Below are 21,795 nucleotides of genomic sequence, written 5' to 3'. Positions count from 1 at the left end.
GGCAGGTCTACTGAGCAGCTTGGCCACACCTTTATTAGAAAAATTCACAATAAAAAAAAAAAAGAAAAAGAAAAGACAAACATGATTAACGGTCTAAGACTACTCTATAGTTGGACTTATTTGTGCGGCTAAGATGAAAATTGGACCATCTTTATTTCTCTACTATGGGTCCCACCTTTTTTTTCCTTTTTCTTTCTTTCTTTTTTTTTTTTTTTTTTTTAAATTAATTTTTTTTTTTTTTTTTTACACACGCGCACACACACACGCCGTAGTGGGCTTTCACCACCTATGGATTCTCAACCCTTCACCGGGTGTTGAAACTGCTCACTCCACTTTAGCACGTGTGCCTAGGCTTTTCAATCTATCCTCCCGCGAATCTCTCCTGCATTTCTCTAGCAACAATCACGTGTGATGTGGTGGGCCATGACTCGTGATCAAAATCACAAAAAAAAAAAAAAAAAAAAAAAAACAGCGGACATAACTCCCATGAAGAATGGTAGTTGGTCATGTCTTATATATGAGATGATATATATGCACTGAACTCGTCGTATAAAACCAAGTACTAGTAAGAAGCTCTGACATTCAATCCCATCTAACTTCCTCAGTAGAATCTACAGTCAGTGATGGAGGTCCAAAAATCTGATCAATCTGCCCAAGCTAAGATATGGAAATTCATATACGGATTCGTCGATACGCTTGTTCTCCGGTCTGCCATCGAACTCGGCATTGCAGACATCATCAACAACCACGGCGAGCCGATCACCCTCTCCGACTTGGCCACACAACTTCCGGTGCAGCCCACCAACACCAACAACTTGTTTCGCATAATGCGGTACTTGGTGCACGTGAAATTGTTCACCAAAGAAGTCGATGACGACGGGACGGTGAGATATGGGCTACAACCGGCGGCTAAGTTCATATTGAAAGGGTGGGACAGGAGCATGGTCCCAGCCATAATCGCGATCACGGATAAAGATTTTATGTCTCCTTGGCATTACCTTAAGGACGGTCTGGCCGGAGGCAGGACTACTGCATTCGAGAAAGCCTTGGGGAAGGGAATTTGGGATTACATGGCGGAGAACCCAGCGCAGAATCAGTTGTTCAATGAGGCGATGGCGTGTGATACGCGGCTGTTGACGTCGGCTTTGATCAGGGACTGTAAGGATATGTTTAATGGAATGAAGTCGCTGATCGACATTGGTGGTGGCACAGGCACCGCGTTGCGAGCCATCGCCAAGGCCTTCCCTCACATGAAGTGCACCGTCTTCGATCTCCCACACGTCATAGCCGATTCGCCGAATTACCCAGAGGTCGACCGTGTTGAGGGCGACATGTTCAAATCCATTCCCAGTGCCGACGCCATTTTAATGAAGGTAATGCTTGTTTTTCGATTAATTGGGACACTTGATCTTTTAATTTTCTTTAATCCATACAGTCTGGCAACAGTCTAAAATTTGATCATACTACACCTATGGATTGGGTTGGATAGGAAATCACAGCTGTCAATCCTAGCATATGATGAAAGGATTCCTGCTCTTCACAATTATTATTAACCAAGGAAAATAATTCGTAGTAAAGACAAGATAGACTTTGACCAGAAAAATCCGCACTCTAGAAAATAGATTATTCCGAGTGCGGGTTTTTATAGGTAAAGAGAAATCAAATGGATTTAAGTAGAATTTTATAAAAAGTATCAATAAGCTAGGCCCATGCTACGATTTGTGGTTGTTTTAAAATTTTGTTAAATGACTTGGTGACTCGGATTGACTCATTCAATCTCAAGTTGAGTCATGACTCACCTGAGTACGTGAGGTTCAATTGATCCAAATCAACTCGGAGGAGTTGCATGGGAACTGTTGGTTAAGAAAAGATCCACTAAACATTTGGCCTTAATTGCTAAACAATACCTCTAATCAATGACTAGTTGGTGACTCCTTAGTGCTGCAGGATAATTAACCACTTGCTCTAAAAGTTTGGATTGATAGAGCATGACAAATTAATCCCTTTATCTCACAGTCCAGGCCTCGCATCCCATGACCCCTCTTGCGGGCCCCACTTCATGTAGGTTCCGCTTCACATGAGCCACCCACTTCACACGGGTGGGGTCCGCCTTACATGAGTCACCTGCCTCACACGGCCGCCCACCCCGAATATGCTCCTGCATCCTACAGGCCACTCCACTCGAATCCGGTGTGAAAATGCCCTTGCATCATTGAGTCAACTTAACTAGAGATTTCCAACCATGACAGTAGAAAATTAATAGTTCATCCTTGCATCTCAGTTTCCAATCAACCAGACTTTGTTGAGTCGACTAACTCATATCTCACCAACATTGTACATTGTAGCTCACCTTAAGAATGCAACGGCATGATATTCACGCCCAAGATCTAATTAGTGTGGCCCACCTTATGTAAAGGTCATGTCACCCGTATTGGATGAAAGGCCCTGATTTGGCTGAATTGATGGGACCCAATCTAACAATAAGAGAATTATAACTGTTTAATGCTTATATTAAATAAAACTATCAAACATTACTTATCATTTGTTAATTTACAATGAAACAGTGCATCCTCCATGATTGGGCCGATGACGAATGCATTAAGATCCTGAAACAATGCAAAGAAGCGGTCCCGCGAGACGGTGGGAAGGTGATAATTGTCGACATTGTGTTGGACATGGACCCTGTGCATCCATACAACAATATGAGGCTGTGCATGGATTTGGACATGATGCTTAATACTGGAGGGAAGGAGAGGACTGAGGAAGAATGGAAGAAGCTCATCCTGAGTGCCGGATTCAGTGGGTACAAGATCAAGCATATATCAGCTGTTCAATCTGTCATTGAGGCATACCCCTATTAGCATTAATCTATCTGTTAGTTGGTTCTAATGTTGCCTTAATCTGATTGAAGTAAGAGGTGTTGGATTTGGTATTCTAAGGGTGTAATGTGTTGTCCCTTTGATAGGTTTTTCTTTTGACCTTGATGTAAGTTTTTTGTTTTCATTGTTATTTCTAAATAAATTCTCTTGTTTTTCCGGTAAATAAGGAAAAGGAAATGAGAAAATCAAATCAAATCAAGGCTATTCATGGTTCCAAATAGAAGATGAAAAGAATTTCATAGTATAATTAAATTGATCTAGAGAGTATGACTATAATCAAAAAGAATTTCGAGCGGCTTCCATTAGGCATTAATGCCAAGGAGCAGTTACATTCTAAGCTGTCGTCTGACACAAGCCCTTAATAACATACTTGAGAAAAACTCTTGATTAAAAGATAAAATCAGTGTAATCATCCTATTGCATGGCAGGTAACGTTATTAGTCCTTAATTATTCGTCTTCATAGTGTCTGAAACCTCGATTTGGACAAAGAGACTTGCAATAGCTAAAGCGTACATGAGTGGTCATTGGGAGGGGGGCTCACATGTCAAGTACAGGTAGAAAGTGGTTCTTTAGCTCTCTTCATTTAGTGATAAGACCCTCAGTACATGTCAAGGACAAGTAGAAGGTGGCTCTTTAGCTCCCATCATCTAGGACCCTCTATATTGAGCACTGGTCGTGATGAGGTCAGCGCCCAACTCAGGGGCTAGACCGTGCGAGAGGTCCATTATGAGTTGGCCATAGTGGTGGGTTCGAGGAGAGCTTCATGCCTTGGTGCTGTGCATTGACAAGTTTGCACTTGGGCATAGAGCTCGATCTAACAATGCTTGGTAATGGTCTCGAAACTTATATTTGGAAGGTGGGCGCATGGTGCAAGGCAGATGCAGAGATGGGTGTGATGAGGTCGATCACTATCTTCTTCAAAGATAACTACTCTAAATTCACGGAACTTCTCTAGACTTATAGATATTTCTCGAATCCACGAGGAAAAAGCAAGAAAAAAATAGAAATAAATTCAAGAAAATTCGAAATTTGATTGATTGATAGTCATCTAATGTGTCCCTGTTACACCATTAATATAGAAAAAAAAATTCAAAATTCGTAAGTACCAAAATAGCAAAATTCTAACTCTAATAAAACTCTTGTAAAGCCTAATTTCTAAAAATAAAAATTCCAAATAAACTTTTGCTAGAAGAGTCCTAGCATGATTACAAGTTATTTCTAAAAAAGAAGAAAATCTAAAACTCTAAAAATAAAAAAAATTATTAAAAAATCAAAATTACTAAAAATAGTAACTTTTCCTTAAATTTTCAATTTTGAGATGAAAGCGCGCGTTTTCTAGTGAAACGGACAAATGCGACCCAATTTGTGGGTTGATTCACCTTGGATGGCCTGTTTCAGTAAAAATTAATGGGTTACGTGCCTTGTAATGATACCCGAATCAAAAGTTATGGCCAATTCACGATTCACCTTCTTTTGGTCCAACGATGCTAGGAATGTATCGGTGCCACATCCTACATTAGACCCATCCACTTGAAAAAAACTAATCCTCGAGTTATCTAAATGACTTCACTCATGATACTCAAACAATTTATGATGTTGATGTTTATCAGCCTTTTCCTTGTACTTTGCATTAGGATCTTGAGCTGACACAATACATGTACTATTCTCTCCATGACTTGAGTAGTATGGATCAGTTCCTTCACTTGTGCCGGCAAGATCTCACATTTTTTTTGATAATGTGGGCAATTAGTCAGACTTGTCACTGAGACAAGATTAATATGATTTTGTATATCTCGTATGGGAGACAATTTTTTAGGGAGTTCATTAAGCACAATTGCCTTGAACTTTTGCAACATTATTTTCAAATATTCTAGGATGTTCACAAGCTCCATATATTTTTCATTTTCAACTAATGCATATATATCTCCCATCTCCTTATATTGTTTAACAAAATCCTGTTTGGTTATGAGAAACTGTTCATCACCTTTAGAAGTCTTGGGTTGGCTCTTCGTTCCCATATAGACGAGGATAGTCTTTCTACCGTCTTTAATAAATATAAATACATTATTTCGGCCTCTATGCTTAGCATTAACATTATACTTCCATAGTCGACCAAGTAACATGTGACAAGCTTCCATGTCCACCATGTTACAAAGTACTTTATCTTTATAATTTTTACTAATTGAAAACGAGATAGTACATTGTTTATTTACCTCTGTTTTATTGACCTCATTGATCTATCTAATCGTGTACGGAGATGGGTGCCTTTCTGTTTTCAATTGCATCTTTTCTACCATTTTTCTTCACGAGATTCTCACTGCTCCTGACATCAATGATCATATTACAAACTTTTTGTTGTATAGCGAACTTCGTTTGAAAGATGTTGTGTCACAGTAAATTTATCTCTACCTTTGACATGTATAATGAGTTCTTCACAATCAAAGTGGTGGCCTGCGATTCACCATAATTGGGTGATGCTCTAAGGAAATCGGTGTTGTGTCATACAACGATCACGGGCGATTGAGCATCGCTTTGGGCTTGGGGCAGAATTAATGCATCCACAATACAGTTGAGGGTTGCCTCTAGCCCTTGTATGGTCAATGACTCTCTCGGTGGAAAGCTTCCATTCTTTCCAAAAGATAATGCATCTTTGAATCACCGTCGACAGGATTTTAATCCATACCTTTGTTATTTGCCATCAGTCCGAGGGGAGTCTTCGCTCCGATACCAATTGACGTAGGGATGAGCATGATGAGGTCGATCGCTGTCTTCCTCAAGGATAACTACTCCGAATCCACGGAGCTCCTCTGGACTCATAGTGATTTCTTGAATTCACGAGGAAAAAGAAAGAGAAAAATAGAAATAAATTCTAGAAAATTTGAAATTTGATTAATTGATAATCATCTAATGTGTCCCTGTTACACCATTAATATAGAAAAAAACCAAAATTCATAATTACCAAAAAAATAGCAAAATTGTAACTCTAATAAAAATTCTAATTCTAATAAAATTCTTCTAAAGCCTAATTTCTAAAAATAAAAATTCCAAATAAAATTTTGCTAGAAGAGTCCTAGCATCATTACAAGTTGTTTTTAAAAAGAAGAAAATCTAAAACTCTAAAAATAAGAAAATATTTAAAAAAATTAGAATTACTAAAAATAATAATTTTTCCTTAAATTTTCGTTTTTGAGCTGAAAATGCGTGTTTTTTTGGCGAAATAGACAGATGCAACCCATATTGTGGGTTAGTTCACCTTGGATGGCCCGTTTCAGTAAACATTAATATGTTATGCACCCTTTAACGATACCCGAATCAAAAGTTATGGCAAATTTACGATTCACATTCTTTTGGTCCAACCATGCTTGGAATGTATCTGACGTAGGGATGAACGTGATGAGGTCAATCACCATCTTCCTTAAGGATAACTACTCTAAATCCACAGAGCTTCTTTGGACTCCTCACAAAGACTTCTCGAATCCACAAGGAAAAAGTAAGGAAAATAGAAAATAAATTCTATAAAATTCGTAATTTGATTAATGAATGAATAAACGAGTTTACACCCCTTTAAATAGGGATACTAAGCCATGGAAGAAGTTTCGGAATTAAACTACAACTAAAACTCATAGAATTCGCAACTTACTTACTATTTATAAACAGTCGTGATTCTTCCTAGTGCGCATGGTTTTCGGCCAAAAATAGTAAGTGTCCTATTTGGTTGAACCATGATGTTTTATTCTAAGCACTTTTCATGTTGGGCGCAAATCCTAATGCCCAATGGATGAAGAGTTATACTTAAACTAAAACTTACTATAAATTGTAAAAATGAAATTAAAACATGAATTCGATCGTCGATCTGATGATATTTCACAAATACGGCATGGATAACCCAGGGTAGCAGGGTTGGGTGGCTAAAGTAGCTTATCCTACCCCAAAATCATATATGGTACATTTGATAGCTCATTCCGGTTTGCGAGATATGTCCATTTTAAGTTCTCACGGTCCGGATCACCTCCTCTTCCGATGGGGCCTTTTCTGATCTAACTTAGCCATGAAACTGTCTGCGACCTAGTCTACATCAGTCCTCCCCACTTTAAAAGAACTCGTCCTACTTTGGTTCATGATATTCGCTCAGGTCCACGACGTTGAAAGTCTGTGAGATTGCCATATCATCCAGAAGATCAACAACTTAAGCGTTGTCATTGATCTTTCGAATGATTGGTATTAGTCCAATATTTTTATTCTTTAATTTTTTGTATGTCTCGGTCGAAAATCTCTGTTTGCATAGATAGACCATAACATGGTTGCCCACCTCGAACACTTTTTATTGCCGATGCTTGTCCGCTTGCTCCTTATACTTCTTGTTTGAGGCATGTAGCTTGGTTTGTACCTCCACATGAATGCCCATGATCTTATCTACCATATGTTCTGCTGCAATGCTCATACCTGAGAGCTTGGGCAGAGGGACCAAGTCAAGTATTTGGCGAGGTACTCGACTGTAAATAATCTAGAACGAGGACTTTCTTATCGAGCGGTTCACCATGCTATTGAATGCAAACTCTACTTGAGACAAGGCCAAATCCCACTGCTTTGGTTTTTCACCTGAAATACATCGAAAGAGGTTTCCCAACGTGTGATTCATAACTTCAGTTTGTTCATTAGTTTGTGGGTGGTAGGCGCTACTGAATGAAGTCGTGTATCAAATCGAGTCCACAAAGTTTGCCAAAAGTGGCTAACGAACTTCGTGTTACAATAAGAAGTAATGGTCTTGGGCACCCCATGTAGCCGCATGACCTATCTAAAGAATTGATTCACCACGTGTGTTGCATCAAGGGTCTACTTGCATAAGATAAGGTGTGCCATATTGGATAAACGATCTACCACCACGAACATCAAATCCATATTGCGTTACATTCGTGAGAGACCAAACATGAAATCCATAGATAAATCCTCTTAAGGGCCATCAGGCACAAGTAACAGGGTGTAGAGGTCCGTATTCTAAGATTGCCCCTTTGAGGTCTGAGAAACATGACAATGTTGCACTTCTTTTCCCACCTCATGTACCAATTGTGGCCAGTAATACTGCTCCTCCATAAGAAATCGTGTCTTATCTGACCCAAGGTATCCACCAAGGCCACCTCCATGTAGATTCTGAATAATTTACTCCCTCAGAGAACTTTGGGGGATGCACAATCGATTCCCTTTGAAGAGGAAACCGTCCTGTATATGTATGTCATTGTGTTAACCTTTTTGGCACTTCATTTAAGAATCTTCGAAGTCCTTGTCCTTGGCATACAGGTAGGGGTGTACATCGAGTCTAATCGAGTTGAGTTGGCCTCAGTTCGACTCGGCTTGGCCACTAGCTAACCCCAGCTCGAACTCGGCTCGACTCGGTCCTCGAGCCTGATTGGCCAGCTTAGCTCGGTTCGGTTAGTAGCTCAGGCTAGTTTGAGTCGAGTTCGAGCCAAGATCGAGCTAAGTTCGCCAGTGCAGCATTTTCACAAACACATGGACTGCACCTTCAAAATCTTACTGTATGTAAAACAACAGCAATGGTTTTATAGGTATTTTATCAAACACCTTCGAAACAACATAAAAATTAAGAAAAAAGAGTATTTGTTTCATATACATACCTTCCTTGCCACCAGCCACACTTCATTGAGTCATTTCATTAAACACTTGGTTAGTAACATCAATATCAAAGTAACTGAGTCACTGAACTGGTTTGATCCGAGTTCGATTCGAGTTGGGTTCAATCTAAGTCGAGTCGAGATGGGGCTAGCTTGAACTCAGCTCGAACTCATTTTCGAGCTAAAAAAATCAGCTCGACTCAGCTTGAACTCAGCTTCGAACTGAGTCGAATCCAGCTTTTTTGAGTTGAGTCGAGCGAGCTAATCGAGCTAGCTCAGTTTGTGTACATCCCTACATACAGCTCCTTGAGATAGTCGATGCCGACCACCTCATTGCTCATTGTAAAAATCAGTGATACACGGCGGCTAAGTGCATCAGCTACCTTGTTTTGTTGCCTTAACTTGTGCTTCAGAATAAATGTGTATTCCTGTAAAAACACAACCTATCTATAATGCACACAATTCACGTTAGTCTGGCTATTAATAACCTTTAATAATTAATGGTCAGTGTACAGAACAAATACTCTTTGAATCAAATAATGCCGCCATTGTCGTAACACTTGAACAACTGCGTACAACTCAAGCTTATACGTCGACCCCTTCTTTTGGGCTTTGCTGACCTTCTCGCTGTAAAAGGCTACCAGCATGCCTTCTTATGATAATGCTCCTCCAATTTCGACATATAAAGCATCAACTCAACCTCAAACATCTTCTTGAAATTAGGAAGAACCAAGACCGGTGTTAGGACAACTGATGCTTGATCTCTTGAAAGCTCTTGTCTGCCTCATTGGTCTACTTAAATGGTCCCTTTTCATGTAATCTTTAATAGGTGTGGCTATCGTGCTAAAATTCGCACGAATCGACGATAAAATGTTATTAACTAGTGGAAACTCCTCGCTTCATAAATGTTTGTCAGAATCGGCCATTCCCTAATGGCTCACACCTTTTCATCATCCATACGGATGCCCGTAGATGTTACAATAAATCCTAGGAACAACAAACTGTCTGTTAAAAACTATACTTCTTCAAGTTGAGGTACAATTTGTTAACTTGTACGACTTATAACACCTGCCTGAGATTTTCCCTGTACCCTATCTCATCCTGGCTATATATCAAGATGTCATCAAAATATGCTACCACAAAGCGGTCAGTGAACAGCTTTAGCACTTTATTCATCAAATGCATTAAAGTGCTTGGTGCGTTCGATAGACCGAAGGGTATGACCAGTCACTCATACAACCCTTCCTTGGTCTTGAATGCCGTTTTACACTCATCATCGGGTTGAATACGAATCTGATAGTACCTGCTCCTTAAATCTAGCTTAGAGAACACCTTGGCCCCTTCTAGCAATCGAGCATGTTGTCTAAACATGGTAATATTGGGAACCGATATTTGATGATAATTTGTTGATTGCCCAGTCGTCAACACACATGCGCCAGCTCCTATTTTTTTTTAGCATTAATAATGTTAGTACGACACATGGGCTCATGCTCTCTCTCAAAAGACCTTTGCAGATCAATTCTTCCACCTGCCTTAAGGTATCTTACACTCCTTCGCACTCATTCGATAGTGAGGACGGTTGGGCAGGCTAGCCCCATGGATGAAGTTTATGTGATGTTGGATGTCCCTCATGGGGGGCAATCCATCGTATAAATCTTCAGGCCATACTTCTTTGAATTCGTTTAGCAATAGCTTTAAACTTGGAGGAAGGCCTATACCTCACCAGTTTCCTTTGATTCCTCCATAAAATTTCGAATGGTTAGGAGGGAACTCCCCTCCACTTTAGAAGATTTAGGGGGGGTGCTCTGGTGCCATAGGGGCAAGGATTATCTTTCGACTATCTTTGACGAAGACGTAAACATTGTCTCATCCTTGGTGTGTCGCATCACCGTCCAAATGCCATGGTCGAACGAGTAACATATGACATGCTTCCATGTCGACCACGTCACAAGGTATTTAATTTTTGTAAGTTTTACTAATTGAAAATGAGACAGTGCATTGTTTAGTTATCTTGGTCTCGTTCACCTTTTTTAATTAGCCAATTGAGTACGGGGAATGATGTTTTGTCATTGGTAGTTGCAACTTGTCCACCATTACTTTTGAGATGATGTTCTCTCTATTGGCACTGTCTATGATTACATCAGAAACCTTATTATTGACAGTGCATCGCGTAAGGAATATTTATGTCGCAGTGGATGTAATTCCTTCCATAGGGTGTATAGTAATCGCATCACAATTAGAGATTTGCCATGATCCTCGCCCGTCCATTCATCGCCATCTACTCCTTCCTCATTGGCTTGTTCATTTTCATCAAAGCCGGTGTCTTCTTCTACGGCCTCACCTTCAGTGCCCCCTTCGTTCATGGCCAAGTGTGTTGCGGGACGTTGAGGATAGGTGTTTGATAAGTGGTCCAATTGGCCATAGTGGTAACAATTGTTTGACATTGGTTGAACGTAAGGATTTGAAATCCTACTCGGACCCTTTTTTTTAGGTACTAAATGTTGAGGCCTAGATGAGCCACTCCCCGTATCAAGGTTTGCGATGGCAGGAGGTTGATGACATCCTCCTACTGGTTCTTTTCTTCACGCCAACATTGGATCCTGTGTGGGACCTGTCATGGGGAGTCGACTTAAAGGATAAGGCTAATTAAAGACTCTTGCAAGCTGCGTTTCTACCATACCTGCCAACTGAACCGCTTCATTCATGGTCCCGATTGGGTGCATCTGAACTTAATCCTGAATTGCCGATCGTAACCCACCTATAAATCGTGTTACCTTCTTTCGGGCATGTGAGAGTTGTAATTGCTCCCACCATGCAGAAGTACTGAATTTTAATTTAAACGCTACTAATTTCACTTTTTTATGCTCTGACACATCCATGTAATCAAAATATCTTTCTACTTCGGCTAGCCAATCGTGGAAATCTTCTATGCGTAATAAAGCATTAAAAATAGGAAGTTTGACCTTACCTCGATAGTCTCTTTCAGTATGATCTAGATGATCGCCTCCATGAATTGGTTGTCGGGCAAAGCCTTCATCAAGGTCCTCATCGCTAGAACTCGAATCACATGGTGTAGCCTTACGATTTACCACTAGTGCTTTACAAAAATTAGGGTTATGCCGTATAGCAACTACATCTGCAAGACATTCGAGAGTTGCCTAGAACTCTTGTATGGTCAACTGACTCTCGCGGTGGAAAGCTTCCATTATTTCCGAAAGATAACAAATCCCTATATCACCATCTACATAATTTTGGTTACCTTTATTATTTGTCATCGGCCCAAGGGGAGTCCTCACTTTGATACTAATTGATGCAGTGATGAATGTGTTGAGGTTGATCATCAAGGATAACTACTCCGAATCCACGAAGCTTCTCTGGACTCCTCGCAGAGACTTGTCGAATTCACGAGGAAAAAGCAAGGAAAATAGAAAATAAATTCTTTAAAATTAGTAATTTTATTAATGAATGAATAAATGAGTTTACACACCTTTAAATAGGAATACTAAGTCATGGAAGAAGTTTTAGAATTAAACTACAATTAAAACTCCTAGATTTCATAACTTACTATAAATAGTAAACTTACTATTTATAGACGGTCGTGATTCCTCCTAGTGCGCATGGTTTTCGGCCAAAAATAGTAAGTGTCCTATTTGGCTGAACCATGATGTTCTCCTAATTATTCTAAGCACTTTTCATGTTGGGCACAACTCTTAAAGCCCAACGGATGAAGAGTTATACTCAAACTAAAACTTACTATAAATAGTAAAAATGAAATTAAAACATGAATTCGACCATTGATTTGATGATATTTCACAAATATGGCATGGATAACCTAGGGTAGTAGGGTTGGGTGGCTAAAGTAGCTCGTCCTATCCCAAAATCATATATGCTATGTCCGATAGCTCATTCCGGTTTGCGAGATATGTCCGTTTTAAGTTCTCACGGTCCGGATCACCTCCTCTTCCGATCGGGCCTTTTCTGATCCATCTTGGCCATGAAACTGTCCGTGACCTGCTCTACATCAGTATTGGTGCCACGTCCTACATCAAAGGCCCTCTCCTTTGCTGGGGTCCTAGTGCATGACATAGTGTCCTCCTAGTGAGGGATGAAATGTTCAGGCAAGTGAAGTTCATCTTAAGATCGTTTACACTTGAAGTTCATTATTTTCTTCAAAATGTCCAAAGGTCTTTCTTTGATTATATATTTTTTCATATTCGTCTATGTTTTGAAATGAGTGTCAAGGTATTTATAGGTTGGTGGGTGTTCACTCCCCAAGTATAGGGTTGTGATGTAGTAATAAACTCGGTAAGACCGAGGTCGAATCCACAGGGACTGATACCTGTACGTTATCTGAAACCAAGTAGAACTAGAACTAGACTAAGATGTGATCTAAACCAAAGAGAATTTAAGAAATAATTGCGGAATAATTATCTAAAACTTTAAGGGATTCTGAGGAAGGAAACTAGGGATTCAGAGGATCCACTTGTAGAGATCAGGGAGATCTTATGCTTGCATCAGGAATCATGGAATTCAAAATGAACTTACTTGATCTGGTTTTCAAGAGATGAAAGGTATATGAATTAGAATGGATTCCATCACCAAACCATGCCCAGGAGACAAAGTAAACAATAGAATTAAACTAATTACCAACCAATCAACAATGTATGAGGATAAGGAAGGTACTGTCATCCTACCATGCCCATGGGACAATGATGAACAACAGGGCTTCCTGACTTCATAAATATAAAAAGGGGAAAGAAATATTCAAAGCCATTGCAAACCCATTGTAATTTCAGTCACAACAGACCATTAAAGACTAAAAAATATTCCATTAATACAAATCAACTTCAGTTCATGAATTTAAATGAAAAGCAGGAAATAGTATCTCCCATCTCGCCACAAGCTTCACCTCTTAGCCCTAGCTAAGAGGATTAGCCACACATGAATGGGCTGATATGGCTGAACTTAAAAATAAAAAGAATTATAAAGAAAAAGAAGAAAGGAAACCAAAGACGTGCAGCAGCACCCTCCCTGACGTGCAGCAGCAACCTCTCTTTCTCTTCCTTGAATCCTTTCCGTAGCTGCTCCTCTCACGGCTGCACTTTCCCGTCCTCTTCCTCCGTACTCTCTCAATCTCCTGGCCGAGCTCACTTGACGTGCAGCAGCAGCAGCAGCAAAAACTCTCTCAACGTGCAGCCCTCACCTTCCCAACAGCCCCGGTTTCTCTCTAACCAAGCCTAGCTCCCTTCTCTCTCCGTTTTTTCCTTTATAAAGATGGAACGCTCCCATGCCAGCAGCTCTGTGGAGTCCCAAAGGGAGTAGGATGCGGAACTCTTACGCAGCCGAGTTCGTATGCGCAGCAAAAGCGCAAAACGACTTGCGTTTGGAGAGAATTTGCGGCGTGATATCGACCTACCTGACAATTCTGAAATCTTGGCTAGGATATTGGCTTCCGGTTAATTTATGGCCCTCAGGCTATGTATGAAGTTTTGAGCCAATCAGATGGCAAGAACTATGTGATCTTGCATTTTTCACCAATTTCGGGCCTCTTTAACGTGAATGGCCTGCTTTCCTCGGACCCTTGATGCATAATTCCATCGATCTTCGTCTCCTGGAGTCCGTCCCTTGCCTTGGGTGTCATCAGAGCGTTCAATCCATGCTTTTAGTACCCTTTTCCAGTCCAAGCTCGTGAATACACCCTGCATCACAAATATGATTAAATCAGGCCGTTAAACAATACTATGTTTGTAAATCCAGGTAACAACTGGGTCTGATATGTAATATTTGACCCTCAACACAACCCCCAACCAGCATTTTGCTAGTCCCAAGCAAAGTATGCGAAAAATAAATTGAGAATTACAGGATAATTTCTACAACTCAAAGGATTTATGAAAAATTGTTCAGATACTCGAATTCTAAGATTCATGAATGTTGGCATTACTTTTTCCTGAAATTAAGCTCACGGTAAACTTCATAATCAAGTTCAAAATATTAGTCCATCAATTAGTATAATTCTAAATATTGAATTCCATGGATGTATAGTCCAATCTCGACTTGTCAACATTAAGATTCACCTTAATATTTAAGGATATCATTGATAACAAATAAGAGAAATCATGATAACCCAACTTGGTTTACACCTTATCTTTTTATTCTTTTAATTTTTGATTTGATTTTTTTTTTTTTTTTTCATTAGGAGGAACGTCAAGAAGAGGGATCAAATCCTCACCTACAGGGAGCAAACCTAAGGTAAAGACTGTACGCCTAACTTTTTCACATATCATTCATGGGGAATCGAATCCTCATCTATAGGGAGCAAACCTATGGTAAAGACTGTTCGCCCAATCCATTCAATTTTCCAAGTTGGTTCCTTTCATGTTTAGTGATTACCAAGTTAATCCTTCAATATCGAACTGAAACCTTAATATGCATGCGAGATGTGTCCTGCGAATTCATGACTCAATCAATGTTTACAACTTTTAATAATGGATTAACAATTCAAACTTAGCTGTGAAATTCAATAGATAACTGAATCCAAGAGTCATAAAGTACCAACATCACGCATCTTGTAGTTCTAAATCCAAGATGGCCGTCAAAATCGCTTCAAATTCATATGAAATTCTAGAAAAATTTAAAAATTTTCACAATTTCTGCTTAAGACTAAGAAAATATTGATTAGGAAACCTAATCTCCCACCCCCAACCAAAAATCTACATTGTCCTCAATGTAAAAGAAATTGGCATGTAATGCACATGGGACAAAATGAGTAACTGAGAAGTAATGGGAAGATAGTACCTGGATGATGCATAGAGAGACACTTTCCAAGAGATCACAGCATGGGTGTCGGTCAGCACGAGAGAAAAGGCAACAAAAATAACACAAAATAAAATCCTACCTATACCACTTTCGTAGGTGCTCTCGATTGCATTTAGCGTATGCAACAAGCCTTTAAACCCCTAGGTTACCCATAGTGGACGAGTTGTAGTCTCGTGAGGGTTTGCAGTAATGTTACCCACAAACATTGAACTGACTAATGAAACAAATGACATGAAATGAAGAACTGGGTTGCCTCCCAGGAGCGCTAAGTTTACCGTCTTCAGCCAGACAAATAAAGCAACTACCCTAGTCCTAAGAAAACAGAAAACTTACCTATACCTCCATCAGACTAGGAGATTAATCCTGGTAAACAGGATCAGTCAGAGGCATGGACATGTCCTCTGAATCAAATTTCTCGACAAATGGTTTCAATCAATGTCCATTGACTTTAAACTCCTTGCTATTGTCGGGATCTCTTATCTCAACGGCCCCATGAGGAAAAACAGTAACAACAATGTAAGGGCCGGTCCAACGAGATCGAAGCTTACCTGGGAAGAGATGTAATCGAGAATTGTACAAAAGGACCTTCTGACCAGGCGTGAATGATTTTCGCAAAATGTGTTGGTCATGAAATGATTTCATCTTGTCCTTATAAATTCTCGAATTATCGTACGCATCATTCCGGATTTCTTCAAGTTCATTCAATTGAAGTTTGCGTAGCGAGCCAGCGTTGTCCAAATTGAAATTAAGATTTTTGATCGCCCAGTACGCTTTATGTTCCAATTCCACAGGCAAGTGACAAGCCTTCCCATAGACAAGTCTAAAGGGAGATATTCCAATAGGGGTTTTAAATGCAGTACGGTATGCCCATAAGGCATCGGTCAATCGAATTGACCAATCCTTACGATCAGGGTTGACCGTCTTCTCCAAGATGTGTTTAATTTCCTTATTAGAAATCTCGGCTTGCCCACTTGTCTGTGGATGGTATGGGGTGCTCACCTTATGAGAGATACCGTATTTCTTCATTAAGCTCTCAAATGGTTTATTACAAAAGTGTGAGCCCCCATCACTAATGATGGCTCGAGGCGTTCCGAATCGAGAAAGAATGTTTTCTTTTAGGAATTTAATGACCGTGCGATGGTCATTCTTTCGACACGGAATTGCTTCGACCCATTTAGTGACATAATCCACGACGAGTAAAATATACAGATTCCCAAACGATTGGGGGAATGGTCCCATGAAATCGATGCCCCAGCAATCAAATGCTTCAATGATAAGGATGAGATTCAATGGCATCATATTTCGACGGGACAATGCTCCCAATTTCTGACAATGCTCACAAGCTTTGCAAAACTCATGAGTGTCCCTAAACATAGTGGGCCAGTAAAAGCCACACTGCAGAATCTTGGCCGTGCTCTTTTTAGCAGAAAAGTGACCACCACAGGCCTCTGAGTGACAGAAGGAGATGACGCTCTGATGCTCATCGTCTGGTACACATCTCCTTAGAATTTGGTTTGGACAATATTTAAATAAATAAGGATCATCCCAGAAAAAGTTGCGCACCTCGGTGAAAAATTTCTTCTTATCTTGCGCAGTCCACTGTGTCGGTATGGCACCTGTAGCAAGATAATTAGCAATATCAGCGAACCAAGGTGAATGGGAGACTCTGAACAGTTGTTCATCAGGGAACATATCATTGATATGGGTCGCCCCAAGGGAATCAGCGGTATTAAGGCGAGAAAGGTGATCGGCCACTACGTTCTCTACTCCCTTTTTATCTTTAATTTCCAAATCAAATTCTTGGAGTAGAAGGATCCATCGTATCAAACGGGGCTTAGAATCATTCTTAGAAAGAAGATACTTAAGTGCCGCATGATCTGTGTAGATAATGATTTTGGATCCGATCAAGTAGGACCTAAATTTGTCCAAGGCGAACACTACAGCTAAGAGTTCCTTTTCCGTAGTCGAGTAGTTTACCTGGGCAGAATTTAAAGTTCTACTTGCGTAATGAATGACGTAGGGCCGCTTATCTTTTCTCTGGCCTAGGACCGCTCCAAGAGCATAATCAGAAGCGTCGCACATAAGCTCAAAAGGAAGGCTCCAGTCGGTGGCTGCATGATAGGTGCAGTGGTTAACGTGCCCTTAAGCTTGGTGAAAGCTTCCTGGCACTGCTCAGTCCACTCGTACGGAGCATCCTTTTGAAGAAGATTACATAAAGGACGAGAGAGAAGACTAAAGTCCTTTATGAATCGCCTGTAAAATCCTGCGTGTCCTAAGAAGGATTGCACGTCTCTGATGTTCTTGGGTGGAGGTAGGTTAGAGATAAGATCGATTTTTACCTTATCTACCTCGATTCCCTTGGACGAGATGATATGCCCAAGGACAATTCCCTTCTGAACCATGAAATGACACTTCTCCCAATTAAGTACCAAGTTCTTTTCTTCACATCTTTTCAGCACACATTTAAGACTTTCCAAGCACTTGCTGAAAGATGGACCGTAAACAGAGAAATCGTCCATGAAGACCTCTAGATATTGCCCTACCATATCAGAAAAGATACTAAGCATACATCGCTGAAAGGTGGCAGGGGTATTACATAGTCCGAATGGCATCCTTCGATAGGCAAAGGTGCCGTAGGGACATGTAAATGTGGTCTTTTCCTGGTCTTCAGGGGCTATCTCTATCTGGTTGTAGCCTGAATACCCGTCAAGGAAACTGTAATAGGAATGACCAGCTAACCTTTCAAGGATCTGATCAATGAATGGTAAAGGAAAGTGGTCTTTCCTCGTGACGGTATTCAACTTCCTGTAGTCAATGCATATTCTCCAACCAGTAGTGACTCTAGTTGGCACGAGTTCATTATTAGCATTGGCTACGATGGTGATTCCAGACTTCTTAGGGACCACTTGAGTTGGACTCACCCATTGACTATCAGATATAGGGTATATAATACCCACGTCCAGTAGTTTAAGAACCTCGGCTTTAACCACTTCCTTCATGTTTGGATTTAGTCTACGTTGTGGTTGTCGAGCGGTTTTTGCATTATCCTCAAGATATATGTGGTGAGTACAAATCGAGGGATCGATTCCCTTGAGGTCCGCTATCGTCCATCCCAGGGCTCCTTTATGCTCAATGAGAGTAGATATAAGCATACTCTCCTGTTCTTTCTCCAGGTGGGCAGAGATCACCACCGGGTATGTCTCATCTTGACCTAAATAGGCATATTTCAAATCAGAGGGCAAAGGTTTTAGGTCAAGCTTCGACGACTTGAGGTTAGACGGTAGAGGCACTACATCGGCTTGTGGCAATTCTTCAAATTATGGCCTCCATCGGTTAACTTCAAGTACCGGTGCAGTATCAAGCAAGGCACACGTCTCCCTAATCATGTCATCATCAAAATCATGGGAGTGGGCCAGGCACGTCTCTAGATGGTCGGAGGATAAGGTCAGCGGTGTCGTATCTTCCACGAAAGAGTCAATCATCTTAATGTTGTGGAAATCGTCATCATCTTCTGAGTTGCTGCCGTTATTGAAAAAAATGTTTGACTCCAATGTCAAATTTCCAAAAGACATAGTCATGATACCATTCCTGCAATTGATAATTGCATTTGACGTGGCAAGGAATGGGCGACCAAGAATGACAGGAATCTGAGTGCTCATGTTATTGATGGGTTCGGTGTCCAGGATGATAAAATCTACAAGGTAGTAAAACCTATCGACCTGGACTAACACATCCTCAATTATCCCTCTTGGTACACGAACAGAGCGATCAGCAAGTTGTAGTGTGGTTAGGGTGGGTTTTAATTCACCCAAACCTAACTGGTTGTATACCGAGTAGGGAATCAGATTGACGCTCGCTCCTAAGTCAAGAAGTGCGTGATCAATTCGATGGTTCCCGATTACACATGATATGGTTGGGCTACCGGGATCCTTGAATTTTTGTGGCACGTCTTGCTTTAGGATGGCACTCACTTTCTCAGTCAAGAAGATTTTCTTTTGAATAATTTTCCGTCTTTTGGTCGTGCATAAGTCTTTCAGGAATTTAGCATATGAAGGTATCTGTTTAACGACATTAAGTAGAGGAATGTTGACTTTCACCTGTTTCAACACCTCTAGGATATCCTGAGAGTTAGAGAGAGATTTTGGTGAAACCAACCGTTGGGGGAATGGAGTAACTGGCTTCTCTAGAAGTTTCGGTTCTACTTTTTGTGGGGCATCACTGGATCCATCATTGTTGTCCTCTTCTGGTTCTTGAGGCTTTTCGGGCCTAACTGGAAGAGTTTTATCAATGATCTTCCCACTCCTAAGAGTGGTGATGGATTTAGCATGCCCCATCTGTTTTGAAGAGCTGGGATCATTATTCTCGTACTGCGGTTTAGGATTGGGGAGAGGTTGTGCAGGAAGTATCCCCTTTTCTATAACCGTCATACGAGAATCTATCTTTTGCATAAAATTTGTGATTCCCCACATTGCCTGAGCCAGCTCTTGTATGGGATTTTGAACCGGTTCCTCTTGAGGTTTCACTTGATTTGGATTTTGATTGAAGAAACCTGGAGGAGTTGCCGTTTGTCCATTCCTCCAACTAAAGTTTGGATGATTTTTTCAGCCAGGATTGTATGTGTTGGAGTTAGGTCCAGTAAAAGGTCTTTGATAGTTATTTACGGCATTGGCTTGTTCATTCAACACTCCTAGAAAGGTAGGTATTGTAGGACAGTTTTCAGTTGTGTGAATGTTGCAATCACAAATGCCGCAAACAATTTCATTGACCTTATCCTTCTTTCCTTCCATGGCCTCAACTTTCCTTATGAGCGTAGTCACTTTACACTTGAAATCATCCTCTTCTTTCAAGAGATATAATCCACCTTTCTCCTTTAATTGAGTCAGCCTAGACGTGGTGTTCGCCATTGGGTAATAGTCCCATGATTGTGTTTTTTCAGCGAGACTATCGAGGTAATCCCATACCTCGTCAACATCTTTGTTGATGAACTCTCCATTACACATTGTCTTGACCATTTGGCGCATGGAAGATGTCAGTCCATCATAGAAAAAATTTGTAATGCGCCACGTTTCAAATCCGTGTTGTGGGCATGAACTGACCAAATCTTTGAACCTTTCCCAACATTGGAAGAATGTTTCATCTTCCTTTTGGGCAAAGTTCATGATTGCTTTTCTGAGGGTAATTGTTTTATGATGTGGGAAGAATTTTTTTATGAATTCCCTTTGCATGTCGTTCCATGTGCCAATGGATCTAGGACGCAGTGAATGTAACCACGTCTTAGCTTTCTCTTTTAAGGAAAAAGGAAAGAGTTTCAGCTTAATTGTATCCTCAGATACATTAGGAAAACATAATGTAGCTATTATCTCATCGAACTCTTTCAAATGTAAATATGGACTTTCAGATTCAAGTCCATGGAATTTGGGAAGGAGTTGGATAACTCCTGGCTTGATGTCCATTTGTCCTGTGTTTTCAGGAAAAATCATGCATGAGGGCATACTCACTCCCGCCGGTTGTAGATAATCTCGTAGAGTACGAGGCGGGGGTGCCTGTTGCACCTCATTCTCATCTTGGGTATCCTCCACCCTAGGTGGAAGTAGATGAGGTCGGTCTTCAGCCATAACCTCAGTTAACTCAGGGGATTTCGAGCGGTGTCTAATCTTGCGATGGATAGTCAACCCCTCAACCAATCCTCCTTCAGTCGAGAGACGTCGAGTGTCGTCACGGGCCCACTTGGGCATGAAAAACACTCGCAACCCTCGATTAAAAACCTAATCCTAAGAAAGGAAAAGAAAATCTAGAAAGAAAGAGAGAGTTGGAAAGAATTTACCAAATTGGAGTCCTAAGTTAAAAACCTGCAAAATAAAACAAAAATAAGTTAGATTCTAAAAAGAGAAGAATGATCCTTTAAAAGAAAAATAACAGTAAATTAATTTCTAAAAGAAGGTATTCTTAAAAGAAAGTGGAAATTTCTAAAGTAAATTACGGAAGATCTAAACTAGAAAGTAAATTATTAAAAGAGAACTGAAAAATAGAAAGTAGGGAAGGAGCTTACCGAGTTAGAAATTTCTATCTTAAAGGCCTAAAAAAATAGGAAGGTTAGTTTCTAAACAAAAATTCTAAAAATAAATTAAGAAACAAATTAGATTCTAAGAGAGTTAAAATTACTAAAAATAAAAGTAGAAAGTTAATTAAGAAATAACCTAGTTTCTATTTCTTACAGATGAGAGGATACTAGAATTAGAAAATTTCTAAGATTTAAACCTTAATTCTAAAAACAGAAAAAAGTAGAGAATTTTAGGAAAGAATTACCAATTTAGAAATTTATGTCAGGATCCTACAAAACAGGAAACAAGTTAGTTCTAAAAATTAAATAGAAATAAGAATCTAAACTAAAGTTAATAAAATCCTAATCTCAAACTAATTCTAAAACTAATTAATTTCAAAGAATCATAACCGTCAGCCCCCCGCAACGGCG

At 40.2% G+C, this 21,795-nt stretch overlaps 1 protein-coding gene and 1 non-coding gene across 2 annotated transcripts; both read left to right on the top strand.

Moving 5' to 3' along the window:
- Positions 1–561: 561 nt before the first annotated feature.
- Positions 562–3,083, top strand: LOC131239724 ((RS)-norcoclaurine 6-O-methyltransferase-like). The gene is made up of 2 exons (XM_058237563.1): positions 562–1,373; positions 2,565–3,083. The coding sequence occupies exons 1-2, from the start codon at positions 624–626 to the stop codon at positions 2,859–2,861; spliced, it is 1,047 nt and encodes a 348-aa protein (XP_058093546.1). The 5' UTR covers positions 562–623; the 3' UTR covers positions 2,862–3,083.
- A 17,310-nt stretch (positions 3,084–20,393) lies between these two features.
- On the top strand, positions 20,394–20,500 carry LOC131241583 (small nucleolar RNA R71). The gene has a single exon (XR_009169143.1). It is a non-coding gene; the product is annotated as a small nucleolar RNA R71 (small nucleolar RNA).
- The last annotated feature ends 1,295 nt before the right edge of the window (positions 20,501–21,795 follow it).

The sequence above is a fragment of the Magnolia sinica genome, chromosome 3, assembly GCF_029962835.1.
Source record: "Magnolia sinica isolate HGM2019 chromosome 3, MsV1, whole genome shotgun sequence".
Lineage (NCBI taxonomy): Eukaryota > Viridiplantae > Streptophyta > Magnoliopsida > Magnoliales > Magnoliaceae > Magnolia > Magnolia sinica.
Note: the sequence above shows the minus strand (reverse complement) of the source record. Positions and strands in the feature narration are given on the sequence as shown.